The 12,142-nt window shown below is 31.2% G+C and overlaps 2 protein-coding genes across 8 annotated transcripts in view; both read right to left on the bottom strand.

Annotated features, from left to right (window-relative positions):
* The window catches only part of LOC147024542 (transcriptional enhancer factor TEF-1-like), a 364,156-nt gene that overhangs the window by 16,731 nt on the left and 335,283 nt on the right, over window positions 1–12,142 (bottom strand). The window lies entirely within an intron of this gene.
* LOC147024546 (uncharacterized) overlaps window positions 11,071–12,142 on the bottom strand; it is a 2,231-nt gene continuing 1,159 nt past the window's right edge. Inside the window, exons 2-4 of the mRNA XM_085886925.1 lie at window positions 12,123–12,142; window positions 11,138–12,025; window positions 11,071–11,076 (exon numbers count right to left, since the gene is read on the bottom strand). The exon at window positions 12,123–12,142 is cut by the window's right edge and continues 145 nt beyond it. Of these exons, the coding sequence (XP_085743051.1) occupies window positions 11,071–11,076; window positions 11,138–12,025; window positions 12,123–12,142 (914 nt within the window). The remainder of the gene's footprint in view (window positions 11,077–11,137; window positions 12,026–12,122) is intronic.

The following is a 12,142-nucleotide window of genomic DNA, read 5'->3' as shown; positions in this document are numbered from 1 at the left end:
AAATCTTTTCACCAGGTTTAGGCATTGTAATTACAGCTGATTTATGATTACTACAATATTTTGAATGTTGTTCTAATCGTTCTTTTGTATGAAATGAATTAAGACATCGCTTACAAGGATATATTTTGTTTGCTGTTCTGAATACCTGAGAAGAGATTAATCTTGATAAATTATTGATGTATGTGTAATGTGAATTCTTTCCAACACTAAAATATAAAAGGTCAATGTGTGTTTCTTCATTTTTATAGTTGTTTGAAATTTTTAATATTTGAACTTTGTTTGTATCCGTTAATCCATATACATTAATAGAAAGATTATTCTTTTTCTCAAATTTAGGAATATCTGTTAGTGGCATTGGGAATTTAAAATCTTTAATGTCCAAGGTATTCTCATATTTTATATATTGTTTTACTCTTTCTGAATTACATTTTGGTGGATGTAAGTGAGCAAGAACAGACCAGAGAAAACATTTATTATCATTGTTCTTAATATTAACAACTGCCTTCTTTAGTTTTATTTCTTTTGGTAATTCAATATAAGAAGAAGCTTTAAGAGGGTTTGATTTTAGAATGTGTATATCTAAAAGATGATTTTTTACTATTGAATCCACTTCGTACCACTGTATTATCAACATCCTCCTCTTGTCTTGATAGTTCTTCATAAACCCCACTATTCAAAAAATCTTGAAATGATGTTATAAAATGAAGATCTGTTCTCATATAAGGAGTTTGTTCTTCATCTTGTCTTTTCATATTCATTTTCACTCCCATATAAAACTTTAAAGTTTTTATTTCTTTTAATGTCTTTTTAATAAATTTTTCAACATCGGGTTTCACTATTTCAATTGATTCAGCTATTGATGATGGACCGGGTTCTCCAAATTGAAAAATCCTTATTTTTATATGCCCTTTAAATGCCTCATCAGTGTTTTTAATATAATAGTCTCCCTTTACTTTAAACTCATTTTTCTTGTGTTTTTGTGATTGAAGATGTTGATTATAACTACTCTTCAAAACATCCTTTGAACAGATATCACAATGTTTTCTTTCCAACTCAAGAGGAGATATTTGATGAAATAGATTAAATGTGTGTTTGTTGGTTCGGAGGTGTTTTCTATAATGTTTATATTCGTGATTACAAACATCGCAGTACGTTGTATTCACCATATTTATAGAATAAAACTTTGCTTGAACTAAAATTTTCTTGATGAAAATTTCGTTTAATTTATAGGTGAATCTGTGCTTAAAAACATTTTATCCTCCAACTTTTTCACTTAATAAATACAATGTTTCAAGACACAAAAGACAAGTTTCAATCAATCTCTTCATCTGTTAAAGATACTGAGAAATATGTCAAGGATGTAAAATTGAACAAAGATAAATATAACAACTATTGGATAAAAACTATTATGGTAAATAATATGAGTTCTTCAATTTCCTTCAGTGGAAGGGCTTTTAGTATACCTGGTAGAACATCAATTAAAGTATCTCTAACAAAAGTTTCTCCTCTCCTTCTAGTAATATATTCAAAACTAGAAAAAGCAATGAAACAAGAAAAAGTATCAAAGAACAAAAACCTTATGGATGAAGCTTTAGAAAGAAAAGATAAGACCATCTGTAATATGCAAGGAGAAATTTGTATTTTTTTCAACAACCCTAAAGATGTAAATCTTGATGAAATAAAGGATGTTAATATATCAGGTGAAATGACATTTCGTTCAATAGTAGTTAACGATAATTTTAAAATTACCTTTAATATAAAAAATGTTGTCGTTGAATCTGATAATGAAAAAAGTATATCGATATCGATGGTAATATACAACTGAAAGTATAGATGAATTTCAGTTTAAGTAAAGTTTTACTTTATAAATATGCTAGACTTTCCTGATTCTCCATATGACAAATTTGAGAATTGTCCTGCGTGTGAAAGACGGGGATTAAACACAGAGTCAAAAGCCTATAAACAATGTATATTCTGTGATTATCTTCTAATTAATGATAATAAAAAATATAAAAAGGAAAATAATTCTTTTAGATTTACACCAAAAATGAATTACTTTACAAGATTGATTAGAGAAATGAATGTAAAGTATGAGGATGATAACACACCTTTCCTTACAAGGGAAGAAACTGAACGTATAAGAGAAATGTTCAAAGGATTGTTGTTGTATATTATTCATGGATGTAATTTTCAGGGAAATATCAACACAAGATATTGTATAAATAAAATAATGGATTATCTTGAAATTAAACCTGAACTTAGGATAAAATATAGAGTTTCTAAAAAAGCCAATAATAAATTAAATAACCTGTTTTTCAAATATATAAATGAATGATTTTTTACCTATTTGGGAAAATAAGATAAAATTTAACAACCATAAAAATCTCCCAAATTCATTAAGATGTCTTATAGTTGGTTCAAGTGGATGTGGAAAAACCTGCTTACTTTTAAAAATGCTCCTCACTCCCAACTTTTTAGATTATGATAATTTAATAATTTTCACAAAGTCGACGTTTGAACCAGAGTATCAACTACTCTCACAAGGTTTTAATGCTGGTCTTCAAAAAGAAGATATAATAGGTTTATTTAAACGTCAAAAAAAGCTAAATGATTATAACATTGAAGATATAATTCAACTATTTTGTGATACACAGAGATGTAAAAGAAATCAAATCTTATAACTTGTATTCTTAGTGATAATACGGATGATATACCGTCTCCCCAAGATTTGGATAAATCAAAAAGAACCTCGTTATCTTTGATGATTGTGTTAATGAGAGAAACCAAACGGTAATGGACAGCTACTACACAAGAGGGAGACATTCTTCTTGTAATTGTATTTATCTTAGTCAATCGTACTTTCAACTTCCTCGTCGTTCCATCAGAAACAATGCTAATACTTTTATTTTATTCAAGTTAAATTCAATAGATATCAATAATTTTTGGAGAGATAATTGTTCTACATTATGTAGTAAAAAGAAATTTGAGGATTATATGAAGCACACGACTGAAAAATATAAATATATTGTTGTGAAACAAGATGAGATATTAAGGGATATATTTTTTGTTTTATAAACAATTACATATATAAATGACAACTATTATTATAAATCTTGTGGGTAAATCTGCTTCTGGAAAAAACTTTCATAAATCAAGGTTCTTGTGTAGTACAAATGAGAATATTGTAAATTTACTTAAAAACACCCCGTGATACGCATTGTATCAACAACAACTAGAGTAATAAGACCTGGAGAAGTAAAAGGTGAAGATTATCACTATATTTCAGTGGAGGAACATATGCGATTGAGGAATGAAGGACAAATATTTGAGGAGGTTTCTCTTGGTACAACAAAATATTCACATTGTAAGAGTGAGTTAAAGAAACTAAAATCTGGTGGTGTTGGGATATTAGAAACTAATCCAGAAGGAACGAGACAAATTATTAAATATCTGAGCGGAGTGAAGATTTTATCATTCGGTTTTGATGTTGATGAAGAAACTCAACACAAACGTATGAAAAGCAGAGATGCAAGGATTAGTGAAGAAGAAATTACAACTCGCATTAATGTTAATAAAGAATTTGATGAAATATTTAAAGAAAAGGATTTATTTGAACACATCTACTTGAATGATGAAGAAAAGGAAAATTTCCCTGTTGATCTTTACAATTCATTAAATGATATTTTACAATAAATAAATGGATACAAAAGAAAGAGCAAGAAGATTTAAGGAACATCAAGAGTTGGTTTCAAAAGTTGTAAAACAACAGGAAGACATAAAGAAGAAACGCAGACAGAAACTAACGGGCGAAGAAGCATTTGAAAAAAAACAAGAGAAATTTTTTAAACCACTTTTAAAAACTTCCCAAGAAAAAATGAAAGATGTTTCCACAGTTCCCACAGTAGAATATACTCCTAGAAAGCTTCAAATGTTAAAAGATTTCAGTCAAATGACGGAGGAAGAATTAGAGCATTTAGGAGAATTAGAATATGATGATGAAGGTTTATTTCAACAACTGGAAGAGATTAATCAACCCCCTGATTATATTGTGAATGCTGTTCAAAACAATGAATATTCAGCGGATTCAAAAACCAAAGCAGGACTCATTCCAACAGAACAACCAGCAATATTTCTTCTTGTTCAAGAAAAGGTATTGATATTTAATGATGAATTAAGGTTCTTAAGTTCTGCTCAACCCCCTGTTAAACTAACTCCGAGATTAATGTTTCTTCTCACAAAAGATGGAAGACAAGGTTCAACTGTGAGGGATGAATCAAAGTATATTGATAAACCATTGGATATGGAAAATAATGATGATAGAGTATATATTGATTTGCTGAACACTCTAAATTATAAGGTTATTCTTTCTGGTAAAAGTAGGAAGAATGAGAAGGAGAAACACATTATTCAGGCTTTAAGTATCCTTGGTTCAGGTATTAGTTTTCTTCCAAATGACCCATCGCAATTAGTTAATAGACTGTTATTGTTGTTCGGCAGTAAGAAGGCTGGAAATAACAATTGTTTTAATGAAGCATCAGCCATTTTAGACCAGTTGATGAACATGAAAATAATTAATAAATCTCAATATAAAGACATTTTATCTCATATTAAATAAGATGAGAAGCACAATCCTGAGTTTTAATTTCACAACAAGCGACCACACATCTTCATTCCCATACCCACTACAACTTGACACAACAAAAGAATATGAGGCATCTTTATTGTCCATGGAGACTTATAATACCTTATTTAATATAACCGAGAAAAATGACAAGTTTAGCTATAATCCGGGAAGTGGATACAAAACGATAACAGTCTCACCCGGAGCATACGAGATTTCTCAAATATCTTCCGAAATTGCTCGTCTTATGAAAGAACAGGGTGATGAACCAAAAAATATTATTATAAACATTCAAAAACATACTTCAAAATCAACGATTAAAGTTAAAAATAACTACAAGGTTGATTTCACAATTGATAATTCATTTAGAGAGTTATTAGGTTTCTCCTCAAAAAAGATTGAAACTAATGGGACGTTTTACAGTGATAATGTCATTCAAATATCCTCAGGAATAAATTCGGTGTTAATTCACTGTGATTTGATTGATGGTGCTTATAATGATGGATTAAAAACAAATACAATATTTTCATTCAGCGCATACTCAACCCCAATTGGTTATAAATTCAATATGGAGCCTAAAAATTTGGTTTATCTACCTGTGTCAGGAAAAACCATACACAGAGTAAATTTTAGGATAACCGACCAAGATAATCGTGTGATCTCTTTTAATGGAGAAGTTATATCCATCAGAATTCACCTACGTGAAGTTTTTCAATAAATAAATACGATGGTTATTGTGAGGAAGCACGAGTTGGGAAAATATAAAATAATTACAGGGGATGGGATGTTCCTTTCCCGGTACTACAAGGGTGAAGGTATGTAACTTGGTAGAGGATACTATAAACCTAAGAGACAAAGGGGTGTTGGACATCAATTTAGAGGAGATGGGATAATTGATACTCTCATGGGTATTGGTTCAACTATTCTTAAACATAAAGACCTAATTGGTTCAACTGCTTCTGCTGTGGGAAATGTAGCAGGTGCTGTAAAGAGTATAAAAGATGCTCAGAAAGAATCTCATAAATTACAAGCAATAAAAGAAATTAAGAAAGGTAAAACTCAGTTGTCCCCCCAAGAACGACAGAAAATAATTCAAATACTTGGATCAGGGTTTCAAAAGTTTTAACATCTTTTTTCCTAAATAAATACAAGTATGGAAGCAATTGATAGTATCTATGATTTGGATGATACTATTATTATCTCAAACTCCACTAAAAAGAAGATTACTTCAAGGTAAATGCAATAACTGGAACAGACTGGAATACAAATGGTACAAAAAGTTTTGAAATAAATAATCAACAAACCTATTTGAATCTCTCCGAAAGTTTCTTGTTGTGTAAATTTAAATTCACTAAGGCTGGGAATAACACAAACGCTACACTTGTAAATGATTTCTTCTGGAAAATGTTTGATAGTGTGCGATTGTATATTGGAACACAAGAAGTTGAAGCGGTTGATTATGTCTCTGCTGTATCTGAAATGATGAAATTTACACTCTATACATTCAGTGATAGAATGGGAAAGGGGTCTGTCGAAGGTTTTATTCCTGATATGTCAACGGGAACAAACACAGACCCTGGATATATTCAAAGGAAAGGAATGTATAATGATGATACAAAAGCAGAAAATAGTTTTACTGTGGCAGTTCCTCTTAAAGGTATATTTGGATTTTGTGATTATGATAAAGTTCTGTATGGTCTTAAAATTAGATTTCAACTACAAAGGAATGATAATGAAAATAGATTGCTTTTTGGTGTTGGTAATGCTTTTGGTGATCAGAATAAATTTGTAATTGAGGAGATGAGTTGGTATATCAGTGAATATACTCCTAATCTTAAAACAGAAGAGATGTTGAATCGAAGACTTAACTCAAAGAGACCACTCAGTGTATCATACCTCAAAAGAAGATGTCAACACGTTAAACTCAATCAAACTACTTACACGTGGAATTTGGGTGTTCTGGAAGGAAAGCCACGATATCTGTGGATGATTTTTAAAAAGCCAGATGGTGATACTGCGACTGATAAGAATAATGCATTGAGTGATAATGCTAAGGTGAAACAACTTCGCGTTTCTCTAGATGGAACATTTTATCCACGAGATAGATTGGAAATTAATTGGGAAAAAATGATTTTGCTGAAGCATACAAGTCTTACCAAAAGGTGTGTGAAAGTAATGGAAATAAAGAACCTATTTTGGATATGACAGCATTTAAAAGTTTGTATACAATCTATACGTTTGACCTGAGCGCTCAAAAAGAAACTATAAAGTCTAATCGAGTGGATACTTCCCTATACATTGAAAGAGGAGAGAGTGAAGAAGTTGATACATATTGTTTGCTTTTGGAAGAAACAGAATTGCAGATTAATACAGATAATGGTGTGATGATTAGTCTCACATAATTTTTTTGTTAAATAAATGAGTGGCAAAGTACCAACTGGGGTATATGTTAATCAAATCAATCTTCATAAACTATCATCTTGTGTTCAAAATCAAAAGCCTTGTACGATTAACGTTAATACAATTCAGAGAAAAGGAGCAGTAAGAATTGATGTTTTGCTCACAAGAGAACAGGTTAAAATCTTGAATGACACTGACTCACTTAAAATTAAAATGACAAAACCAATGTTGAAAAAATATTCAATAAGAGAGACGAGTGGAGGATTTCTCCCATTTCTAATTCCTTTATTTGCTGGTTTAAGTGCGGTTGGAGCATTGACGGGTGGTATTTCAACAGCGGTCAAAACTGCCAACGAAAGGAAGGCTCAACTCCAGGCTCAAAAAGAATTGGAAAGACATAACAAAGAGTTGGAGAAACAAATTAGTGGAAGTGGTGTAATTGTAGATTTTGCTGAAAAACTTGAAGGTCTGCCTGATAAAGCGAGATTGTTAGTTGGAGATATGCTTTCTTCTATAGCACAAGCAGGTGTAAAATTAACGAAAAGAGGTAATGGATTATATCTTTCTAATAAATAAATGAGCATTGATGAGTGGTTGAAAGAATTTGGAAAGAATACAACATCAAATTTACAACTTGTCAAATATTGTAAGAAATTAAAAATTCATAATGTGGTTATTTGTATGAGAGATGAATTAACAAATGTGTCGAAACATACAAAGAATATTATTATGAACTTAGAAGATAATGATGGGAACGGTTCTCATTGGGTTTGTATTTTTAATAGTCAAGACAAATATTATTTTGATAGTTTTGGTCTTCCACCACCTGTTGAAGTCATAAAATTCTTACAGAATGGTGTTTATCAAACATTTCAAGTCCAAGAATTAAATTCCAAGTGTTGTGGTCAATTATGTCTATATGTGTTATTTCAACTCAACAAAAATAAAAATTTTTATGATATTATTTTTAATCTAATATAAATGACTTATGTTGGTAAAGATGGTTCTATCTTTGGTGTATCTCAAGAACTGGATATTGATTTATCAAATTATTATACAAAGGCACAGGCTGAACGATATAAATATAATATAAACAAAAATATTAACATGAAAAATGCTTATAAATTAAAAAATTATCCAAGCCCGACTGACGCGAATGACTTGGTGAGATTAAGCGATTTATCACAATATATATACTTAAATAAAACGGCTGTGTATTCTAAAGATACAGAAGTGTTGATATTATCTCCAGGTCATACAGAATTCACAGTTCGAATTAAAATAAATTTTTATAAAGAAGGGCGTATCGTTTGTATGAGAATAGAACAATGGGGGTATGATATGAATGATTTAGGGTATAATTGGTCATTTAAAATTAACCTCGAAGACCTGGAACAATTAAATCAGTCTCGTAAGGAAGAATATTATCCACTTGGTATCGAGAATGAGTTTTGTGGAGCCACGATTAGTAAACAACAAATAAAAGAATTTAATAAGGGTAAATATAATAATGGTTTTGCCCTTGTTTATCTCATGAAAACAGAAAAAACAGGATTATATATAATAAGTAAGGAAATACAAAATGATTTAACAATGGGAAGATGGGGAGGTGTTTCGTGCCATAATATTATTCTAACATATATTTCTAATACATAAATGACAGCAAGAAGGCTTCAAGAAAATTATCATTTCTGTGTTCAAGCATACCTTCAAGAAAAGGGTATTCGGTATTTTAATAAATATGTTCTACAACATAAGAATGAGGTATTTTCAATAAAAGATTGGCATTATGCTGATGTTGATAAACCAACAACTTTAGATTTAATTAGAATGTTAAATAATGAAAAAATTATAAGGTTAAGAAAAGGTAAGGCTCTTTTAGAAATTCAAAAGAAATTTTATTGGTATCCTGTTGTAAAAAAAATTATTTTGGATACAGGAATAACAAGAAATCCTGATGAATATATGTATAATATTCTATGGGGTGTAAACGATTCAAGTATAGTAAGGGATGAGGAAGGAGTTGAAGAAGAGAGGGAAGAGGAGGAAAAGGAGAAGGAGGAGAGAGAGAAGGAGGAAAGAGAGAATAGAGAGAGGGAGGAAAGAGAGAAGAGAGAGAGGGAGAAGAAAGAGAAGGAGGAAAAGGAGAAGAGAGAGAAGGAGGAAAGAGAGAAGAGAGAGAAGGAGGAAAAGGAGAAGAGAGAGAGGGAGGAAAGAGAGAGAATGAATAAATATCAAAATATGGAAACCAGTGAGATTCAAAAAAGAATAGAGGTATTACAGAAAATAACTCAACCCACCGAGGAGGAAAACAAAGAATTGACAAGTCTATTTGCAATACTTTCGACAAGACTATTAGCATCGACAAGATATAGATTTTAATTCAAGTTTTTTCTTAAATAAATGGAGGAGAGAGTGAAGGCATTTCTAAGGATTCTTTATGTTTTAAAAATTAAGATTCAAATGTGCATGTTGGAAACTAAAAAGGTTTTTGCACTCTGCAGAAATTTTTCTCATAAATAAATGAGTTATTGTCTCAAATGTAAAAAGAAAACTAATACTAAAAATATTTCATATATTAAAAGTAAAAATAACAGGGTTATACAAAAAGGTATATGTTCGGTGTGTGGTTCAAAAAAAAAATCAATTTATCTCCAAACACAAACTCGGAGGAGATATACAAAAGTTTTTATCAGGAAGTAAATTTACAACTACTGGAATACCAGGGGAATTACATCTTCCAGGTTATTCTTTCTGTGGTCCAGGCACAAACTTAGATAAAAGATTAGATGAGGCAGACAATCCTAAATCCTGGAGTAAACCAATCAATAGAGTTGATGAAGTGTGCATGAGACACGATATTGATTATGGGAATACCACAACGTTGGAAGAAAAGCATGAAGCCGATAGAGAAATGTTATATAATTTGTCTCTGATACAAAATCCAACCTTGAGAGAAAAAGTTGATAGGTTCATCGTGAAGAAGATGATTAGTGCTAAATTGAAACTTGGACTTGGAAATTCAAAAACTTATAGGCTCTAATGATGCTATTAAGACTGAAGAGCAATTAGCTGATGAATTACATAAACCAATATTCACAAAGTTTCAGAGAAGGAAAGTTTATTCCAAGGAAGTTGATTATATCTGGTCTGCTGATTTGATTGAACTCAATAATGATAAGGGGTACAAGTATGCTTTAACCGTTATTGATTTGAGGAGTAGATATGCGTGGGTTGTCCCTTTAAAAAACAAAACAGGTAATACTCTTATGTTAGCTTTTCAACAGATATTTAATAAAAGTAAGAGAAAACCTAAGAAATTGTGGACTGATGAGGGTAGAGAGTTTTATAACAAGACATTTATGAATTTTCTAAAAAATAACAGTATTACATTATACAGTACCTTTAATGAAGGGAAGGCAGTTGTTGTTGAACGTTTTAATCGTACCTTAAAAGAGAGACTATATAAAAAATTCACACAACTCGGTTCACAACAATGGTCATCTTTTATTCAGGATATTGTGGATAAGTATAATGACACGATTCACACATCAACGAATATGAAGCCATCAGAAACATTTACAAAATTAAAATATGAAAAAGAGATTAATGTCAGAAAACCTAAGTTCAAAGTTGGTGATATCGTAAGAATATATAGGTGGAAATCTCATTTTGAAAAGGGTTTTACTGAACGATGGACGAAAGAACTTTTAAAATTGTTGATGTAATAGATACAGTTCCTTGGACTTATAAAATATATGATTTGGAAGGGGAAGAGATTTTAGGTTCATTTTATTCACAGGAATTACAAAAGACAAAACTAAGCAGATAATACACCTTTGTGGACACTCGAGGGCCAAGTCCGAGGTGTATAACAGTATATAATGTGTGTCAAGGGGGACGTTCTTAGATCTGTGAACCCCAAACACAGAATCCTCAACTGAATAGTCAAGGCTTAACTTTGTTTGTTGGTGTGTATGTGTGTGTGTCCCAACCCTCACATTCAAAATCTCAACCCCAACCCTCACATTCAAAATCTCAACCCCAACTCAATCCTCACCCAACACAGTCTTTTTCAAAATGAGATTTCCACCTATATATATATATATATTTTACGTTTTTTTTTTTCTTCCAATTCTGTCTTTTAAGGCTTTCAGGTTTGATGACATAGAAAGAGGGAGTAAGAACTTTCTTGATAGGTTTAGATCCCAAAGAGTGATAGCAACTCCAAAAGTCTCCAAAATATAAATAAATAAAATAATAATAATAATAAATAAATAAATAAATAAATAAAAGCCCCCAAAAAAGTTTCAAGTGTCCAACATAAACCCAACTTTCCAAGTCTTCAAGGTATAACCACATTCCCGTTGAGTTTCCAAGATATGTATCACATTGTGAGTTATCAATCCAGAACCCACATTTCAAGTATTCAAAGTAAAACCAACTTACAAAGTCTCTTAAGGATAACTCATTAACTGATTTTTTCAAAATTTGTGAGTCTCCAAGGTAGGACCCATATTTAGAACCATCTTGGCAGAACCCTTTTCCTGAGTCTCCAAGGTAGTTATTTAAACCATCAAGGCAGAACTCATTTACTGATTTTTTCAAAATTTGTGAGTCTCCAAGGTAGGCCCCATATTTAGAACCATCTTGGCAGAACCCTTTTCCTGAGTCTCCAAGGTAGTTATTTAAACCATCAAGGCAGAACTCATTTACTGATTTTTCCAAAATTTGTGAGTCTCCAAGGTAAAACTTGTATTCTGGCTCATCAACGTATAACTTGTTCAGTGGGTATTGTCTTGATAACTCACAATGAGTACTATTGCTGTAAAACTCTTTTTCAGGATTTTGCTGGTCTCCAAGGTATAACTCTTTGGTTGGGTCATCAAGGACGAACTCGTTCTGTGGGTCTTGGTCGCTCATAAGGTCTTCAACCAAGCCAACAATTTCGCCCCAAGTTGTAGCAAAAGCAGTATTTTCATTTCGTATTTCAGACACAATTTCCTGTGAGAGAAAATAATAATGTATTAATTAAGTTATTTAATTATTAAATGCGTATGCTTCAATCAAAGTTTGAAAATAGGAAAATAAAAAATCTTACCTCAATAGATAAGAGGTTTG

Source organism: Eptatretus burgeri, chromosome 6 (assembly GCF_056783735.1).
Source record: "Eptatretus burgeri isolate ZD-2024b chromosome 6, Ebu_testis_v1, whole genome shotgun sequence".
In the NCBI taxonomy this organism is placed as follows: Eukaryota; Metazoa; Chordata; class Myxini; order Myxiniformes; family Myxinidae; genus Eptatretus; species Eptatretus burgeri.
Note: the sequence above shows the minus strand (reverse complement) of the source record. Positions and strands in the feature narration are given on the sequence as shown.